The 21,332-nt window shown below is 28.9% G+C and overlaps 7 protein-coding genes across 7 annotated transcripts; 1 reads left to right on the top strand and 6 right to left on the bottom strand. All coding sequences in view use genetic code 12, as the record gives it.

Moving 5' to 3' along the window:
- Positions 1–5,140: 5,140 nt before the first annotated feature.
- Positions 5,141–5,779, top strand: CAALFM_C504010CA (uncharacterized protein; the record flags this gene model as incomplete). Its single annotated transcript, XM_705858.2, has 1 exon — positions 5,141–5,779. The coding sequence occupies one exon, from the start codon at positions 5,141–5,143 to the stop codon at positions 5,777–5,779; it is 639 nt and encodes a 212-aa protein (XP_710950.2).
- An 18-nt stretch (positions 5,780–5,797) lies between these two features.
- RFC3 (replication factor C subunit 3) lies at positions 5,798–6,912 on the bottom strand (the record flags this gene model as incomplete). Its single annotated transcript, XM_019475429.1, has 2 exons — positions 5,798–6,809; positions 6,881–6,912. The coding sequence occupies 2 exons, from the start codon at positions 6,910–6,912 to the stop codon at positions 5,798–5,800; spliced, it is 1,044 nt and encodes a 347-aa protein (XP_019330974.1).
- Positions 6,913–7,151: 239 nt separating this feature from the next.
- On the bottom strand, positions 7,152–8,831 carry MID1 (Mid1p; the record flags this gene model as incomplete). The annotated part of the gene is made up of 1 exon (XM_705860.2): positions 7,152–8,831. The coding sequence occupies one exon, from the start codon at positions 8,829–8,831 to the stop codon at positions 7,152–7,154; it is 1,680 nt and encodes a 559-aa protein (XP_710952.2).
- A 384-nt stretch (positions 8,832–9,215) lies between these two features.
- Positions 9,216–11,693, bottom strand: CAALFM_C503980WA (uncharacterized protein; the record flags this gene model as incomplete). Its single annotated transcript, XM_705861.2, has 1 exon — positions 9,216–11,693. The coding sequence occupies one exon, from the start codon at positions 11,691–11,693 to the stop codon at positions 9,216–9,218; it is 2,478 nt and encodes an 825-aa protein (XP_710953.1).
- Positions 11,694–13,019: 1,326 nt separating this feature from the next.
- Positions 13,020–14,504, bottom strand: CAALFM_C503970WA (uncharacterized protein; the record flags this gene model as incomplete). Its single annotated transcript, XM_705862.2, has 1 exon — positions 13,020–14,504. One exon carries the CDS (start codon positions 14,502–14,504, stop codon positions 13,020–13,022), a length of 1,485 nt encoding a protein of 494 aa, XP_710954.2.
- A 1,139-nt stretch (positions 14,505–15,643) lies between these two features.
- CAALFM_C503960WA (uncharacterized protein) lies at positions 15,644–16,033 on the bottom strand (the record flags this gene model as incomplete). The annotated part of the gene is made up of 1 exon (XM_705863.1): positions 15,644–16,033. One exon carries the CDS (start codon positions 16,031–16,033, stop codon positions 15,644–15,646), a length of 390 nt encoding a protein of 129 aa, XP_710955.1.
- Positions 16,034–16,996: 963 nt separating this feature from the next.
- On the bottom strand, positions 16,997–19,501 carry CAALFM_C503950WA (uncharacterized protein; the record flags this gene model as incomplete). Its single annotated transcript, XM_705864.2, has 1 exon — positions 16,997–19,501. The coding sequence occupies one exon, from the start codon at positions 19,499–19,501 to the stop codon at positions 16,997–16,999; it is 2,505 nt and encodes an 834-aa protein (XP_710956.2).
- Positions 19,502–21,332: the final 1,831 nt, after the last annotated feature.

The following is a 21,332-nucleotide window of genomic DNA, read 5'->3' as shown; positions in this document are numbered from 1 at the left end:
GTTCAGCGGGCTCAACGTAAAGAACATCTTTAAGTAACCTTATCTATCATGTGAATAACTTCCATGTCCCTTCCCCTTTTTTTCTTAATCAGAATTAAACCCCCCCCCCCCCCCYCCGCTCCCAGCCCTTTCCATTGTATCTAGTTTACATACATACGTTTTCTGTACACCACTTTTTTTTTTGTGATGATTCGTTATTATTATAATTGTCTCTAAATCTAGCTATTCATTGATTATAATATACTCAACGATTGCTATTTGAAATTACATCATTCAATCATTTATTAACAGTATTGGTAACGATTCTGGATCTACAAAACTAATTAAGAAGTGATCTTTGATTTTAGTTTAAAGAGACCAGTAGTTTAGATTTCAAAAAAAAAAAAAAAATAGAACAGAAAGGCTATATACCAGAAACTTGTTGGTTAGTTGGTTTTTTGATAATTGATTCTTTTTAAATTGCACATGAATATGATGGAAAGGGGTGTACTTTTATTCCAAAATATTTAAATTAAAGGATACATCAGTTGTCCTATTAGATAACATATTACTTTGATTTTTTTGGGTGTGTGTAATGGTTTTTATAATTGCTATCGATCTCTCGTTTGCTTTTATAAAATGAACCCAAATGTCGATAATCACCAAACAACAATAACAATAACAGAAACAATAGCTAAGTTACATAAGCATGGCTGAGAGAGAGATCTGAATCAAGATAAGGAAATCTATAGTTTTTCAAACTAAACAATTCCCAATTTGAAACGTTTGACAAAACAATGCAAGACCTATATGGGATTGATTGACACCGGAGGAGAAAGAAGTAATTGTTGCTATGGAATGATAAAAATTAATCAAAGATGCAAAATGCTATCATAATGGAACTAATTTCCATACAGTACGGCAAAAACTTAATTGCTAAAAAATATTTTTGTTTGCGTTGCACCCAACTCCGCCACCCCACATAGACAATACCAAAACAAAGAAGACCAAATAAATGAAATGATTTAATAAAAAAAACATTAAAAAACTATCAATATACCAATTATACATTAGATCTAAAGTCTACTTTTTTTTTCTAGATTATAGCAAAAATAATAATGTAAAGTATAATAAGCTAATTACAAATGAAAAACTAGAACACATGGGTTTTTAGATATTTTTTAAAGTCCCATTCTTCCTTAAATTAGTAAATAATGTCAGATGTAAAAAACTTTCTATCAATACTAATTTATTTTTACTATTCAAGATAATATATATATAGTTTATAATGCTTTTTTTTTTTGTATTGAAAATCATTATAAACGTAAATGCAAAATTTAGTTAATATAATCCAAAAATCGAGGAGGAAGAAGAAAAAGGATCGATATGAAAAAGTATGTATTGAGAATTCTGGTTACAACAACTACAAACTACTACTAATAATACATATTTTATGCATTCACATAATTTATTTTTTTTTGAAGGTTGGCTATTTGAAAAACTAAATTAGTTCTATTGGTTTCTCTCTTATTATTGCATTAAACAGTTGTTGTTGTTGTTGTTGTTGTTGTTGTTGTAATTGAGTATTAATGTACTGACTAAATTATATTGTTCTTGGCATTTCATCAAATTTTCTTTTTGAGTAGAGTATCATTTAATAATTGTTGTCGTTGTTGTTATTAGAAATTTTTGAGATTTGAAGTTTTCAATAAAAAAACTATCAAAATTTACAAACCAAAAAAAAATACAAAAAATAGTTTTTACCATTGATACATATACTAAATATTATTAAAAAAAAACAACAACAATAGGGGAGGGGGGAGGGAGGAGTTGCTAGGATATATGCAAGACATGGCTGGATATATGTAGTCGACAAGTAGTAGAAGAATGTATAGAAAGAAAGAGACGACACAAAGTATTCAATCGAATTATGATGGTTGTTATCGTTTCAGTTGAACTCAAACAAATTTGTTGTGATTGACTAGTTTCGAAAAGTTTTGTTTTTTTTTATTTTTTCGGTTTTACTTTCTTCTTAGCGAATGAGATTGTATAATTCAATCATTGACGAACTATGACGGATGAAAAATTAACTGGAAACGATTTTCAATTAGTATCGTAATTCTTTTACTATTGGTTTAAGACCGAATACTAGAGTTCTGTTGTTCGTCCTATACTACACTTTTTGGAATTTAGTTGATACTAAAAAGATTTCTTGTTTCTTTTCCATTTCATTTCATGTAGTTCTCTACACCACGCAAAAAGTTTAGTTGAAGAACTTCTTGACCAATGTTGTTGTTGTTGTTAGTAATGTTATATTTGCTTAATTTTTTTTAGTGATAATTTCAAGTATCAGTGTAATTACTTAATCAATCTATATTGAGTCTGGTTTAATAACCCTTGAAGCATATAGAAATTATATAGTGTTATTACTACTATTATTGGTTTATCCTATTCAGTAGTTTTCAATTGTTCAGTTTCTCTTTTTCCACCAAAGTTATGTTTGTTTGCCATTATCGTTATGTTGTCGAGATCAAGCTATGTATTTACTATAGCGTTTGGTTATTCTCATATCTATAAGTGAAACGAAAATGGTACAAGATATCTAAATATACACAAGATTGCTTTTTAAATCTATGACTGATCAAAAACGGTGATTGAAATCCCCGAAAATTAATTCCGTTCCGACTCCACCCTTACACTTCTTAATAAATTGGAATTTTGTGATAGTGATGATGGTGGTGGTGGTGGTGATAATGTTAATGGTTTTGTGCTAGTTATTATTCATCAATTTATTAAAACCAATAGTGATTTTAGTTGGAAAATCCAAAATAATTAATAATCTCTAATTATTCGAACACTAATCTAGTTGTTCCTAAATATACAACGTGTGCTAAACTCTGGTCACCTAGTAAGCACTTGTAGAGTGTATTATTTCTTTTTTTTGCTTGTATGCATATCATCATCAACGATTTCAAATCTATCGAATATGAACTATCATAACGCAGAAAGTATTGACCATTTTTACAAATAATTCAGAGTACATTTCCATAATTACCCGAATAGAAAAACAATGCCAACTCCTTCTTCTCCTTAATCCCACGTGAAGAAGAAACGATACAAAAGAAAACAAGTGTAAGTAAATAGTAATAGTGCATTTCCATATTTTAACCGATTTTACCATTTCCTACTGATTTCAATTTTTAGCCCACCACTAAAAAACGGAGAAGGAAATTTGATTTCTTTTTCTTGCATTTTATTTCTATTTTATAGATCCTAATATTTTTAAAAGATTTATTGTTGTTGCCAACACCACCACAGGTATTATTGATTGTTTTATAATGTTTCTACAGTAAACTTTTAATCTGTGCTTATATTCTTATTGATGTTATTTTGGAATTGCTTTTAATTTCTTTTTAAATGGAATTCTAACGAGAAATAAACAAAAATCGGAAAGTCTCTTGAATTACCAACACAAGTTTCAAGTCTAACTCTATGAACTACAATCTATATAACCATTTTCACTTGCCACAACAGTAGTCAAATTATATACTTCATTGTTGAGGTTTTTTTAAAATGTCTCTTTTTTTTTTGATAGTAATTGTGTGTACCAGAATATACAATTGTAAAAACCTGACCCATAAATGAAATCAATCCAAAATATAAAAATCTAACTGGATTGTTGACAAGAAATTTTACACGCAATAGGGGGGAGAAATTGATCAAATGATTAGATAGTTGAAAGTTTTAGACTAGTACAGGATTTATTGATCTCAACCATAAATTCATATTTCCGATTAAGTATGACAGTTCCGCGGATAACCATGAGATAATTAATCAAGTTTATTCTCAAACGCTTCATTTCCAAGTCTGTGTCAACTAACTAGCTAATCATACCTTTAGTTTAGTTCTTGGAGAAAAGATACTAGGAGGAAGAAACTAAAAAATAAAAAAAAAAAGTCCCAGCAAAAAAGTCAGTTAGAACGATTTAACCTTACACAATACCAAAAATCAAGTAAAATCTTCTTACTAAACTATTAAATTCAGTTAGTCTGAATTTTAAATCAGTAGAATGCATTCACGCTTGAGCAGTTTAAAAAATTAAATTGACAAGCTGCAACAAGTTTTTTTAGTTGGGTGATACAATTATAAGAATCGGTTCAATAAAATTGGTTTGTTGTTGTTGTTGTTGTTCTTCGATACTTCCACTTGTACTTTAGTTGTGTTGGGGTTGGGCAATTCATCTTTCAAATTAATTTTGTTGTATGAGTCCATATTAATCATCGCTCATATTTTGTATAAACTCTGAGTGTTGTAGGATTGGTTTTGAGTAAACCTGAACGTTTAAGACTATTCAGTTCAGTATCTCCCTTCAATTTAATACAAGTTGGTAATCTCCTTTATTCTTCCTCCTCCACAGTTCTGAAACTCCTTGTTTGCAAAGTTGTTAAATTCTGAAAATTAGTTAGTTTTGTTATTAGTTGCAATATCATATTTATCAGCTATTATTGTGTACTTATTCTATTATGGAATGTATACATTGATAGATGTATTGATTTGTCAGTATCAATGAATTAAAAAAAAACAAGCATTATTGCATTTTATTGTAATAATAGGTCTTGAATGAAACTTCAAACACCCACTACTACTAAAAAATCACGAACCAAAGAGAAGTCATTCTGCAAGCGGAGAAATGATGTAATTTATTTTGTAATTTGAATTTGCGCTTTCATTTATTTTAAAAAGACCAATTTCACCTCCTTGATAAGATATCATTTGAATGGTATTTAAATTTGTTTTTACTTGTATTAACTTGTTGAACCTTGCTGAGAGAGATGGAATATATTCGTTTATCGTATGGTAGCGTTTAATTTTGGGGAGAATTATTTGAAAGAGATTAGTAACCTCTAGAAATTTCTGCAGAAATTATTAGATACTATTAAATTGTAAGATATGAATTATGTACTTGTTACATGTTAATAAAAGTACGCTGATAGAATAATTCTTCATTGAATATTTTTATCCAAATTTTGCAACATTTTTGATAATAAAAAGATCGTAGTTGTACTTGTGATACTTTGTAGTTTGTTTTTGTAATTTTTTAGCTTCTTCTCCTTTTTTTTTTTTTTTTTTTTGGCAACTTTCACCTTTCAACTTTCCACAAATGAAACATAACAATCCTTTTAAAGATTTAAAGAAATCAAAATCATTAAATTTCATTAATTCTATAGTTGAATCAAAAAGAATCAGTGATACAATTGATATTACCAACAACAATCCCAACTCTGATGATGAACTTGTTAAAAAATTCTCATTAACTAGAACAATCAATCATGAAAATGATTCAATTGAACTGTCTATTTCAAAAGACCTTAATGTTAACACAAATCACAACAATTGGATGAGGAACTTCAAAGAATCCAATCTAAACAATTTCCATACCTATAAACATGGCGTCACAAACACTGTTTATTTTACAAGTAGTACCATTTGTTCTTCCTCGTCTTCTTCGTCACTGTTGGGATTTAGCTTTTGTGGAGATTCAATTCGTGATTTTACAGTCCGACACAAACATCCATTGGTTGTGAACAAACAAGCAACACACTGTACCACACAAACCAGGCATATTAATTTCTTCAATATGAATAAAAAATCAGACAACAACAACAAGAACTTTAAGAATAGATTTCACAATTGGTTATTAAGTTTCAATCATCAACATATAATTGACAACTCCAACAACTCCAATATCGATAATGATACAATTTATTACAACACTTGTGGTTCAAGTATTTACTCCTAAACAAGTCGCCTACACGTTCTATGCTTCAAATTCCATAGCATCTTTTATGACACCAATTATAGCACTAGTTTGGATTTTATCATTACCACCTTTTGAAATACCATATTCTATATCACTTAAACCTTTCAAAATTTCTAATCTTGTTTTCGGTTTCAATTTATAATTATTCAAAATTTCAATAAACCCCGTAATTAAATCAATTAACGCTAATCCTTTAATAGTTTTATATTTATTTAATGTTAGATAAGCGGTAGTCCAATCATCTTTTAATATTGAATCTAAACAAGTTTCAACATCTTGAGGATGTGGTGCACCAACACAATCATAAATCATATCCACATCAATCTCATCATTGGCATGTCCATCTTCTTCTTTTTCTTCATCACCTAAGGCAGCTTTACATGATTGTAAAACATTTAATGCTCTTCTCATATCACCATTTGATAATTTCAATAATGCATCAATGGCCTCTGGAGAAATATTAACATTTTCTTTAATAATCACAGTATTTAATCGATCTTTAATGGCGGAAATATCAATAGGAGTGAATCTAAATCGAGTACATCTAGAAATCAACGCTGGATTCAATTTATGAGAATAATTGGCTAAAATACAAAATCGACAATTTTTGGTGAATTTTTCAATGACTCGACGTAATGAATTTTGAGCTACATTAGTCATAGCATCAGCTTCATCCAATATGATTAATTTAAATTGATTATTTGATGCAGTTTGGCTAGTGTTTTTGGTGAAGATTTGTCGAGTACTAGCAAAATTTTTAATTTGATTACGAACAACATCAATACCACGATCATCGGATGCGTTTAATTCTAAAATCATATTTTTATAATTGGTGGCACCATAAATTTCTTTGGCTAAAGCAATAATGGTGGATGTTTTACCAGTTCCTGGTGGACCATAAAATAATAAATGTGGTAATTTCCCCGTTTCAACAAATTTACGAACAGTATCAACAATTTCTTGTTGACCTTTCACTTCTTCAAGGCTATCAGGACGATATTTTTCCACCCTAGAAAATAACGGATTAGTATCATAAAACAATGAAGCATAAACGATGATATTTGTGGGTTTTATACATACCATGGAAGATTTTCTTTAGATTTAACTGGCATTGGTGTGTGTGTGTGTGTGTGTGATGTTTAACTTTAACTTCTTGGTGTTATGATGAATGATGATTGAAGTGATAGAAATCTTCCTTTTCACTCAACGCGTCAAATGAATTGAATTAATTTTTTTTTTTTATTTTTTGGCCAACTACAAAATATTTTGTGGGCGTGTCCCCAAGAACATAAACAATCAATCAATCGATTCTTCTTCTTCTTTTCTATCTATTATATTCTATTTAAATGAACTATATGACAACCATTAAAGTAAAGGATACCACAACGATTGTCCAATTGATTATCAATTTTATGGCACCACTTTTACTACTTTTTAATGGTCCAAGATAATTACAACTTGGCCATTGATCAGATACATGAACATCCCAATAATAACTCAATTTAATTGAATCATTTTTCGTGGGACATAAAAATCCAAAATTTGCTGGACAATCTCTTACAATTGCTTGACAAACATTAACACAAGGTAATACTTCATAATAATCTTGATTTGGTTGAATAACATCAGCTAAAAATTCATTTCTTTGATTTGTTTCATTTCGATGGATATAACCCGTGAAATTTTTTGTAGAACATCGAGGTATAGTAACGGCACATAACCAATTTTTATAACTTTGAGCACAATCTTGACAACTTTTCAAATTTGAATAGATGGCTTCAGGGACCGTATCACAAGCAATTTGTTGTAAACCTTTCAGAAAATTTGTATATAATGATTTAGCATAATCATCATATAATTTTTTTGTTAATGTTTTATTATCAGCACCAGCAATACTTGAAGCTAATAACAGGGAATTACCAATGGCAGGAACACTATAAGCCACTTGATCACAAAATTCCAAATCATAAATCAATTCACAAGCAGTTCCATCCATAGTTTCAAATTCAAACGGTCGAAGTACAGCACCACCATATTCTACCCCTTCAAAATCCATAACAATATAAGCAATATATTTTGTACTAGCATTTAAATTGTTAACCATAAATTGTTGTTGTATACTACCATGACGAGCAATAAATTTTGTTTCAATCTCTTCTGGTTTAACTAAAACAGGTCCACTACGTACAGCACACCAACTATTATTCATTCCTTGGAAATAATCTTTATTATCATAAGAATATAAATATAATGAAAATTGAGAATTTGTGGCATTTAAATCCAGATAATTCCCCAGTGATAATTTCGTAAGATTCCCCGTCACTATTAATGCACTATTATCATCAACATCGACAATTGACCCCCATGATCGATCATCCCATTGGAAAACTAAATCATGTTGTGATACCCCAATTTGATATGTCCATTGTGCTGTACGATTAGTATTTTCCGGTGCTCTAACAGCAATATACAAGATTTTCTCTGGCACTGTCGTGGTAGTGGTATCATTGTTGGTGGTGGTGGTGGTCTCGGTTAATGGTAAATCAGCTAATCCTTGGAAAAATCCATCTTTGAATAATTGCATTTGTCCAATTTCATTATTAGTAAACATGGTTGAATTAAATGAATAATAAACTGCTAATGAAGTATCATTTTCTAATAAATTCAGTGGTTGAGTACAAATATTCCCACTTAAAAAAATTAAAAGTTCATAAAAATCTCCAATCCCCGATTTTGTATTAACACTAAATGAATAATATTTTGTTTCTGATTGAAGGATTGTGTCTCTTATTGGTGTAAATTCTTGTAATCCTTCACCTGAAGAAGATGAGCTAGATGAAGAAGATGATGATTTGGAATCAAAGTTTTGAACTTTAAATACATTGTTGCTGATGCTGTTATTATTATTATTATTAATGATTTCGGTGAGATTTGTAGATGGATCTAAGTTTTGAAAAAAATCAAATTCAAAAGGTTCACAATATGATGAGTTCATTATTAGAAATAGTAGTAGAATAAAAGGTGGTATCATGATGAAGGCTAGTGGTTAATGAATAGCACATGGATAGTTTGAGTAATCAGTTAGTTTTTTCTTGGTTCCACACACTGAGGATTAAAGTCTAAAAAAAAAAAACTACAAACGAGGCGTATTTTATACTCATCCAATATGGTTTGAGAAACAGTAATTTGATTGTATATTAACTTGCTGCTTTGGAGAGTAGCTACTGGAATAACTACAAAATATATAGACAATGGTATTTTCTAACTTGACAAATGTTTGTTGTTGTCTAGTCTACTAGGCAAAGAAATTGGCTTACATCCTTACTTGTCATATAATTCAATCTACAACAAATGAAGCTTAACGAAATCAATAAATAAATCAATAAATAAGTAACTATATATTTGTATAGAAGATTCAAAATATCCCTAAAAACTTCTTTTTCTTCTTCTTTGTTTTCTTATCTTTTGATGACGGTTTAATTTCATCACGAATATGTTCTAATACATCAGGATGTGATTTTCTTGCTTCCAATTTAGGTCGATCAACAGAATCATCACTATGACTCAAACATTTGTGTAACATACTTGGTTTTTTCCTTCTTTCAATCGATGGTTTTTCTAAATTTCCAAATCTTAATGAAGTTTCTGATGATGATGATGGTGGTAGGCCCGAAGATGTTGTTGTTGTTGTTGGAGATGGAGATGGAACATCAATTTTGATTGATGGAGGTTGAAGATCTGGCTTTTGTGGTGGTGATGATGATGATGTTGGTTCTGTTCCAGTACCAAGTGATGAAGTTGATCCTGAAACTGGAGTATCTACTGCCAGTTCAGTCTTTATTTTATTTAATTTCAATTGTTCTTTAAGTTCTTTAAATGATAATGATGGTTTATTGTTATTACCACTACCATTATCATTACCATTGGATGTTGAATCATTGTGTTGAGGTTCTAACATTGATTTAGTTTTATAAGGAACATTACCAAATGAATTAGACCCTGTGATTTCTCGAGCTAATTTAGCACCATTACCAATAAAATTTGGTTGAATACTAATTATTTCTTCACATAATTCAACTGATTCATCCGATATTAATTTAACCATATCAGAATAATAATTTTCATTAATTGGTTGTGATTGTTGTAAATGTTGTAAATTTTTCCGTAAATCTTGTTTATGTTCAAGATATACATCAGCCACTTCAATAAATGAATCATAACTTTCATCAGATGATATTGATACCGATGATGTAATTGATCTGGCATCATTTTCATCATCGTCACCAGATTCTGATTCATCTCCTGCTTTCTTATTGATTTCACTAGTTTCCATTATATTATTCAGAGCATTTAATTGATTTTGTTGATCAACTTCTTTAGCATCAATTGTACCATTCAATTTATTTTGTAAATTATATTCAAATTGACACATATTAACTGCCGGTACAGCAATTACTGGTAATGGGAAATTTTTAATTAATCTATCAGTTAATTTTGATGATTGCCAGGATCTTAATGGTGCCCCCATTCTAGCATTTGGTTTTGCTCCCGTACATACCAAATTTGGTTCATACAATCGATACATATCTTGTAAAACTTCTTTAGTGTCACCTTCTACTAATTCAACGGTAATTCTGGCAATAATTTTTGGATTTATTACTTTCATTACATAATCCATTAAATTATGAGCTATTTTGACAATGTTTTCTGGTCGACTTTTTTCTTTTAATCTTATGAAAGGATCAATAGAATCTTGACGTGTTGATTGTGGTTCATCAGTTCGACTTCTTTGTGGCGATAAAGTATTTCCACGAATTACTGATGATTGACTACCTATTTTGGCAGGTGATAATGACATTCTTGTTCTAGAAGTAGCTCTCCTGGATCGATCTTTATTAGTACCACTTAACAAACATGGATTAATTGAAGCAATAATAATGACATGATCACCATCTTCAATAAATTTACTAAGAATCCAATCTAATGCTACCCAAGTATGAATTCTACCACTGACATAAACTAATATTGTTCGAAACATTGGTCTTATTATACGATACAGTTGATCTTTGTATAATTGATCAAATTGTTTATGAGATTTTTTCAAAGTACAAAATCGTTTTGTGGTGATTGGAGTACTAGGATATTGAATCAATTGAGCAATATCTAATCGAGTTTCTAAATCTAAATCTTCATAATTTAATGAAGTTCTATTAGGTGAAGGAGATAATCTTGACGAGGCGCCAGCATTTCCTAAAGGTGATGGGGTTCGTAAAGTGTCACGACCTCGACCTAAACCTCGACCACGACCAATACTTGAACCCACCAGATATCCTGGTAATGAATTATTATTCGCACCACCACCACCACTACCACTACCACTACCAGGATTATTTGTTCCACATAAACGATCACGATTCTTTAATTTATATAATTCCCAACCAAAATCATCATCAGGATCAGGTATATCATCCATATCATATTGAATATTTATATCATCAAATGAAACTTGTTTAGTATATTGTTTGGAAGGAATATCAGGTGTTGGTTGATTACTAGTGAATTCAACAAATCGATAATTATCCGATTGTTTATCTCTTAATGCGTTAAATAATTCATTAGCTTGTTGTCTTTTTGATTTATTACTCAAATCACCAATGGAGGTATTGATGGTTGATGAATTATTCATCAAAGTTGGATTATTAGTGTTGTTGTTAGTAATGTGATGACCAGTACGATCTTTATCTGTTATTAATTCAGTATCACTATGAATTTGAGTGAGTTGAGGAGCAGTATTTAAATGAGTTAAACGTGGTTGGAGTTTGTTGGAAGAAGCAGTAGTAGTAGTAGTAGTAGTATTGGAATCTGTCAGTGATTGAATGTTGGAATTCATCATTATTAAATATTGAAATAATAAATTGAAATTAAAATTGAAATTGAAATTGAAAAAAAAAAGGAATAAGAATGAATGATAATAATAAATTCTTGGCGGTTAAGAAAAATTGTTATAATAATGAAAATGTTGATATTGAGATTGAGATTGAAAATCACAAGAGAGTTGATTGGTGTGTCTTTTTCTCTCTCTTGATAGTTTTCACTATTTTTGAAATGTGAGGAAACGATATGTGGAATGAGAAAGGCAAAGGGGAAAGTAAATTGAAATAAAGAGTTGTTTCAAATGAAATTGAAATTGAAATTGAAAGAAATATAACAAGTATAAAAAGAAAACGAATAGCAATAAAAAGAGAAGAAGAAATAATGGATGGACAGATTGAGAAAGTTGAGAAAGAGAAAATTTAATATTGTACAAAATTTGATTGATTGATTCATTGATTGATTGAAATTGGAATGCAAAACTAACCTAAATCCTTCTCTTCCCTCCTCTTCTCTTTGAATTGAACTTCTCTTCTAATGTCTGGTTATCTTCATTAGTCTGTCTCTATTGTATACTGTTTACTAGTTTCTATATTAGTATTGATTTGTATTTCAACCTCCCCCCGTCCCCCCTCGTACTGTAAAACTATAATTTTGGTGCTCTCTTTATCAATTTAAAAAGCAATTACCGCTAAACACTAAAATACTAAAATACTAAAATACTAAAAAACGTTCAATTTATATCTTACAACGTCAACCTTTGCTCATAATTATTTATATTCCAACTAACTACTACTACTACAATATTATTAGTTAATAGGTGTCACAAGACTTTTTACCCCATAGTCATTCTGTTTTTGAATTATCCCGCTAGTTATGGTTATTATTATTTTAACTTGTATCTGGTTATTATTATATTAAAAAGAAGAAGAAAGTGGTGGAGAAGAAGAAGACTTGGAAGTTTGTTTTTAGTTTTAAAATTAATCTATGGAACAAAATGTAAAGTAAAGGAATTTTAAAACAAGAAGAATCTTCTACCAATTAATAATAACCGAAGTGTTTTTGGTAGCTCTCTCTTTCTCTTTCTCGGTTAGAATCGGCAACATCTCATTGTTTAAGTTGATTGATTGATTGATTGATTGATTGATTGATTGATTATAAAAACAACTCAATATCGTTGGATACTTTAAAATCTTAATTTACTTCAATTTTAAGTATCAGTTTCACTAGATATAGACTTTAATAGATAAAGTATAAATCAACTTCATTTTGTGTGGATGAAGATATATTATTATTATTATTACATTATTACTTCTTTTTTTCCTATCTATAAACCTCCCTTCTCCCTTTATAAAATTTCATTTAAAAATTCAACAATTTGATAAATACCAAAATATTTATCTTTATTAATAGTTTGTAAATTCATCGTTGTATGTTTTTGAAATTCTTTTAAGATATCATTTTCAAATATCATACTAGCATCATGAATTCCTTTAGGTTCAATAATACATTTAACATAAGCTCCGTCATTTTTAGTACTAACAAATTGATGAATATTTTTATCAAATATTCCTTGTGTATGTTTTATAGGCAGTGATAAAGTTGAATTGACAGCATATTGACACCAATTTAATATATCATCACGTAAAGTTTCATATTCACCCATAATTACAAATGTTGAATAATTTGATTTTTGTAAAGTATCAATATCAATCCAATCATCAATGTTATAAGGTAAATTCCCGGGTGAAATTATTAAATTTTGTGGTGATAAATCATCTCTTATTAATGGTGATGTATTATCAATTAATTTTTTAACAGCTTTCCATTCAATTATATCATATTGATTATTATCATACATTGAATGACCTTTAGTATAATCAGATATTTCAGGAACAATTTTACACCAAGGACTAATTAAAATTAAACTTTTAGGATAAGGTAAATTTGCAGGGCTGTTGTTGTTGTTGTTGTTGTTGTTGTTGGTTAATCGTAAATGTTGAAGAAAAGTGATTGCTAAATTACCACCAGCTGAATCTCCCATTAATATTAAATTAGTATTTCCTTGATATATTAAATTTTTATATGTGGAAATTAATTGATTTAATTGATAAGGCATTTTATAACCTTTACTAGCTAATTTATAATCCAATACTAATATTGATAAATTTTTCTTCCTCTCAACACTAGTTCTATCATCATTAGTAGTAGTAGTGGTGGTAATGGTGGTGGTGTTTTGTAATAATTGATAAATTCCTATCAAACTTTCCATTTGATTCAATGAATTATCAAAATAATATGACCCACCATGTAAATACACTATAATTGGATCATCACTTTTATTCTTATTTCTATTTCTATTAGGTGATTCATGAATCCAATAACTTTGATCATCAAATTTCTTACCAAAATTATTTAATTCGCCTAAAAAATGTCTCGTGTGATATAATTTCATAATTTTATTTAATAAAAAATTTGTCAGAATAAAATTTAATGTACCTTTATCAGATACTGGTAATAATTGAATTAATCGACATAATTTAATAAATAATGATTTTGAAAAATTATGTTGATATTTACCTGGAATACCTTTAATAAAAGGATATTTAATTATAAATGATAATAATCTTGATGGGAGTAATAATATTAATAATAATCCTTTAAATGTTAACATAATGGGAAGTGAAATGAAATGAAATAAAATAAAATAAAATAAAATAAAATAAGTTAGTTTCTTGTAGAAAGAAAAGTGAAAAAGAAATGGGACTGAAATGGTGATAGAAATTAAAATGGATTTTTTAATATATATATATATATATATATATATATTCATTTAAAACTGTTCCATTTCATTCTTGGTTGATAATTTGATTTGAAAAATTTTTATCAAGATACACCAAGAAGTATTATAATGTATGTAACGTATGTAGGTGTGATTATTTTATTTTTTTTAAGCCATGTTTCATTTTATGGGTAAAAAAAAAAAGACAAAGGTTTATCTTTTATGTATGTGTATATTGATAACACCTATTTCTTGTCCTTCTTCTTCATTTTACTGTTTAATTAATAATAGACGTCATTCTACAATTAAATCCAACTGGTGGTGTTGCTACTGCTCCTGCTGCTGCTGATGATGATGGTGATTTAACACATCATCATACGAACAAACGATTCTATTTGATCTTAAATATATTTTGTCATCGTTTTGTCCGTATATAAAACTCGGTTTTATTGTAATTAGAATTTACACTATTAGTAGCAAATCCTCGGTCGATCGTTTATAATGTACAATATCTTCGAGGCATGAATTATTATCGTTTTCAATAGAATCCAATCACTATCAATAAATTTTCTCGGTTCATAGTAAGTTTTGATTATACGAGAAACACTATTATATATACATGTAAATTGGAATTATTCAACTCAATATAATTTAATTTATTGGATTTTATACTTAATTAATTCTTTTATGCTTTGAGATATGTATCCTATATATTATTATTATCAAACGTTACTACTACTAATAACGGCGATGATTTACAATATAGTTAGATCTCTTTTTAAAATTTGAACACAAAAAAACAAAAAGTAAACTACTATCACCACCACCACCAAAACATCATAGTGGAACTTAATTGAAGAATATATTAATAACCATTAATTATAATAACATAGTCAAAAGGAATAGGAGTAAAACCTTTATATGTAAATTAATCAAATAGCAAAAAAAAAAAAAAAAAGGAAAGATTTCAACAAATCTTGTAATTAAATTAAATTTCATTTCATTTCTTGAAAGTGATATAGTCGTAATAGCAGTAATATTAGCAATAATATTAAATAAAACTTTAAAAATAACAATTATAATAATAGTAATAATAAACGAATTTAACAAAACAAAAAAAAGGGGGGGGGGGGGAGACAACGAATATAGAAGAAGAAAAAACAACAAGACGGGTAGTAGATATATCTGGCTTAAAAAAGCATATCTAAAGTACAACAAACACATAATGCAGCAAGACAACCCATTAAACAAGAATCATTACCTCCAGAACGTGGTTGTTGTTGTACATACATAGGTTGTTGTTGTTGTTGTTGTTGATAATATCCACCACCACCACCTGGCTGTTGTTGATAATATCCACCTTGTGGAGGTGGTGGTCCATAAGCATTATATCCTTGTTGTTGTTGATAGTGGCCATGACCACCACCACCACCACTAAACATTCCTCGATCTTGTGTTTGTTGAGAATAATTGGGTTGTGATTGTGGTACATAACTTTGTTGTGGTTGTTGTGATTGGGGTTGATTATTATAATTTGGTGGTGGACCACTAGGTTTACCGAAATATTCGTCTTTTGACATTGTTTATATTTATAGGTGGTGTAATTTGGTGTGGTGTGATGTGGTGTGGTGTGGATATGGTTGTCTAAGATTGAGTATATAGAAGTTGGAAAATTTAGTAACAATTAATCTAAACTTGATATAAGATGGATTAGCAATGATAATGAAAAAGTAAAGTTGAATGTGATTTAAAAATATTCAATTCAAGTTGGTTAATTTATCAAAATGTGGAAGAAGACAAAGAAAGAGAGAAGAAAAAGAGAGAAGAAAAAGGGAGGCTATAATACAAACTGGTCTGTCTTGGCAAAAGAAGGCAATGTGAGAAAGAGAGAGAATGAGAGAGAGAAAGAAAATTCATGATCGTTAACTTACTTTCTGCTTACTGGTTATGTTTTGGAGGGGTCGTGTATTTTGTTCCAAATGTTTTTCCCCCCCCCCCTTCAGTGTAAATACGAGGTTTTCCCTTTTTTGTGTACATTGACACGACTATTTCTTTTTTTTTTTTTTTTACAATAACAACTGTCCTTCCCCCCCCCCCCCCCCCACTCAATTATTGCCAATTATTTTAAAATTGGTAAAGACTTTGAATAATAAATAGAAGTGATACTATGGAGATTTGAAGACTTTGTATTTAAGAACTAAAAATAGAGTTAAAAATAAAAAGAGGTGATAGTAATCAGTTGTTGTTAAGTGGTTTTTATGGAGGGTATTTCTTATCAAATTTGGTTATAATCTCTATTTCACAACCTCCTCTTACTTCTTCTTCTACTTCTTCTTGAACTATTAAATTTATACAAAATTATTATTATACATTTATAAATACTATATTATATTTACTTAATTATTTATATCTTAGTAAAACTTGAATTAACGAGTGTTTCCACCGCTTTTCTTTCTTATTATTTCTTGAGAATGGATARATAGATAGATAGATAGATAGATAGATAGATAGATAGATAGATAGATAGATAGMTAGATTTAACTTTATTTACATAATTCTCTTAATGAATTAAGGAATTCAATTTCATAACCAACATTAACATATCGATAAGTATTCAGACCAGTGATATACTTAGGGTTGACAGTAGAACTCGAGCCATTACCAGAACTTGAAGGTGATGAATTAGCATTAGTAGTAGTAGTAGTTGTTGTTGTTGTTCCATTTGAGCTATTTCTACCCCCACCACCTAATAGGGCGGATAAAATTTCTTGTTTATTACCAAATAATTTATGTTGAATTTTCATCATATAATTAATAATCAAATTAATTATAATTTCATCATAATTTGGATCAAATAATATTAAATCAATAATTCTTTGACTAATTTCAAAATTAAATAAATTTAATCCTAAACTTAATATTAATTGAGGTAAATAATCAAATGAATTAATATTATGAATTTTAAAATGAACAGAAATACGATTTAATTTAAATTTTAAAATTTTTTCAAATTTATAAATCATATAACTGTTTAATGAAGATTTTAAAATTGATTGAAGTTCAACATTAGGACAATTCAAATAAGTTATCATCATACTAGGTAAACGTAAATTATAAAATTGACACATTGAAACAAAACTTTTGTAAGTGTTTTTGAAATTATAATAATAAATTGATGCTAAATTAATCATTCCTGGGAAATAAAATTTAAATACATCTACATCAGAATTGGTTGTTGTTGTTGTTGTTGTTGTTGTTGCTTCTGATTGATCACATAAATATAATATCACACTAATGACAATTTTATTGATTTTACTAATAACTTGATGATCTTGAAAATAATTTGCATCGGGATAAACATTAATCATTAAATCTTTATAAATTTGATTATATAATTTCGCCCATTGTAATAATTTGACATCAAACACTTTTGAATGAAGCAAGGTTTGTTCGTCATCATCATCATCATCATCATCATCTCTACTACTATTAGTAGTAGTATTGCTCCCTTTTCCTTCTCGTGATATTTTATCTAAATGACATAATTTTGATTGAATGATTAAATATTTATCAAAATAAAAATCACAAAATGATTCATTAAATTTCCCGGGTTTTTTCAATAAATTAATTTTCCACCAAACATTACTTCTAATTTCATTTGATATACCACGCCAATATAATTCGGTAATATCTTTAAATGATAATTCTTGAAATGTTTTAATATTTAATAATGATCGTTCCCATGTTTTAATATCTAAATTCCGTTGTTTTATTGTTGAATCTAATTCATTAATTCTTTTTTGTTGTAATTGAGATTCTTGATAAAGAGCATTATATAATATATCTTCAGATTCTTTTTGATGTTTAGCTTTTTCATAACTAGATTTAGGTGGTAACCATGTTGGTCTAGTAAAAGAATAAAATTTCGAATCAACTGTACCACCACCATTGCCACCACCACCACCACCACTATTGGTGTTAGTGCCACGATTAGGTAGTATTGATTGAATTTTTTTGAAATTAGATAACATTTTCCGTTTTTGGAAACTTTCATCATAAATTTGGGCAAATTCATCTTTATTACATAATACCGTTAATTCTTGAGCATCTTTAGATATACTACGGAATTGTTCATTAGTAATGTTTGTTATAATAGTATCATTACCCTTTTTAATTGTTGATGTACTAATATTATGCATTTCTTCTTCTTCTTCTTCTTGCTCAATAGAATCATTATTAGTTGCACCCCCAATTGATGAAACACTATCATTAATACTAACATGAGATATTATTGAACTGGTTCTTGTAGAATCATCAGTGACAAATGACATATTTCTTGACTGATTATCAAATAAAAATTTTTCATGTTGATTTAATGATAATATTGATTGTGAAAATGGAACATTAAATATAACATTATCATCAATTAATTCATCAGCATCATCAATTATGGGTGAATTTCTCTGTTGTTGTTGTTCTGATAAGACTGCTGCTGGTGGTGGTGGTGGTGATGGGTTTTGTTTATATTTGAATATATTGGTTTGATCTGATTTATATTGAGAAATACTATTATTGATGTTGGATTTACGTAAACTTAATCGTTGTGAAGGAGTTAAATTATTAGGAGTACGATTGATATTTATAATGTATTGTGAAGGTGGAGTATTTGGTACCAGTTGTTGTTGCTGTTGCTGTTGCAGTTGCAATACCATCATTGGAGATTGTTGTTGAAGTTGTTGTTGTAAAATAGTATTTATCGATCCATTACTACGTATAGATGATGATCGAGTAAGTTGTAAAGGAGATGGACAATAGTTTTTAGGTGTTTGAAATTGTGATTGTTGCGGGTATTGTTGTTGTTTGATACTTACTGTACTATAACGTTTTTTCGAAGGTATTGAAATTTCTTCAAAATTTGTATCATTAATATTAATTTGTTTATTTAAATGAAGCATATTATTATTAGTAGTAGTAGTAGTTGTACTGGTGCTGTTGTGTTTGTTATTAGGATTAAATGAATCAGTTGAAAATGTACGTTGATGTATCATCCTGTAAGGTTGTTTGGACTAGACTAGACTAAATTAAATTATTTAACAAATTAAGAGGGGGGGAGGGGTGGTATTAGCTGGAGAATTGGAGAGTAATAATCAATAACTAACAAATAATAACAATTGTAAGAATTTCCTCAAATAGTATAAATTATAGAATAATAAAATCACAGGAACCCACACAATAAGACTTTTTAAAATAAGATCACGCGTGTGTGTATAATATATGTGATGGAGTTAAATGATTATGAATGACTGATAATGAATGTAAAATAGTTGGAAAATTTGAACAACGAATGTGTATGTGTGTATGTGGGTATGTAGTTGTGTGGAGTTGTCTTGAAAGTTGTGTTGGTAGTAAGTGTTGATGATATGAATGTGTTTGAAAAAACTAGATGATAGTAAAAAAAAAAAAACAAAAGCAATACCCTTTATTAAATGAAAGAAAGAAAAGAAAGAAAGTGATATATAAAAAAGTATTTAAAGAATAGTGATGATGATGATGATAAATGATGAGATTTGTTAATGAAAGATGTTGATGAATAATAAAAAGTTAGAAAAGGAAAAGGAAAAGGAAAAGTAAGAAAAGGAAAAATGAAAAATGAAAAACAATAAACAATAAATAAAATTACACAAAACCTAAAAGAGGAAAAAAAAAATGTTAAAAACTGTTAAAATTTCAATTTCAATTTCAATTTCAATTACAACAACAACAATAATCACCACCAAGAAGTTCTAATAACTTTCCAGGGTGTTAAATATACACCCTTATGATATGACCTATTCAATTCTACATTAACATTGACTGTTGTATCATTTATTTGTTGTAAAGAGAAATAGATATCCAACTAACACATTTGAAAACGTGTTGTTTGCAATAGAATAGAATTTTCAAAAAAAAAGAATGTATTATGTGCGTGCTATATAGAGGGAGGGTGTAAAAAATATACCATACATATTACAAAACACACACCTCCTTTTTTTGACATTTATTACTTGTTATATGAGAATTTATGTCGCCACCTACCACGTCCATCCACCCACCCTCCTTTTTATCGTGAGGTAGTTTTTAGTTGTTCTCGCAAACTAATATTCTTCCCCTCAATCTACATTATTAATCTTGATTCAATAAGTATTATGCTCCAATATTGAAAAGTGTAGGCTGTTGTTGTTGTTGTTGTTGTTGGTTGATACACAAGATGTAGATAGGTTTCCAAGAAATCAATACAATCCACGTCTAGAAGAAAACAGTATTCTTAATAAACGGGCTTAGCTTTTAGCTTAGCTTAGTTTAGGTTAAGCAAAAAAAAAAAAAAAAACAATAGCAATTTAAATGGATTTAGCTTTTTGTTACTCTATTAACTTCTTGGTGTATTCCGCGTGTCAATTTCAAACTCTGTCTCTCTTTCTCTTTCTCTTTCTATTTCTCTCTTTTACTTTCCTAAAGAGCTTAACCCCATGTTTTACATTACAATGTTTAAAATCTAAGGCAATGGAAATGACATATAGTAGTAATTATATGTCTTTTTTTTTTTTTTAACTTGCTTGCTACACATCAATTTTCATCCTGTTGTAGGCTATACGACAAAAAAAAAAATAACGATGATAGATGATATCTTTTGGGTTTATTGGTCCGATCTTAAAAAAAACACGGGATTACTGAGTTTAGTTGGTTAATAAATCTAGCTGTTAACAGTTGATATTATTCAACTGTTTACGTATAATAACTAAAAATAGTATTGAATCATTCTTGAAAGGGGGGGGGGGTGTATATATGCAGTAATAGAATAGGGCGGGTTGGACAGGAATAGTTTACATATCTCTTCTTCTT

This window comes from Candida albicans, chromosome 5 (genome assembly GCF_000182965.3).
Source record: "Candida albicans SC5314 chromosome 5, complete sequence".
NCBI classification, from domain to species: Eukaryota; Fungi; Ascomycota; class Pichiomycetes; order Serinales; family Debaryomycetaceae; genus Candida; species Candida albicans.
The sequence above is the reverse complement of the archived record's forward strand: the minus strand, read 5'-3'. Positions and strand labels throughout refer to the sequence as shown.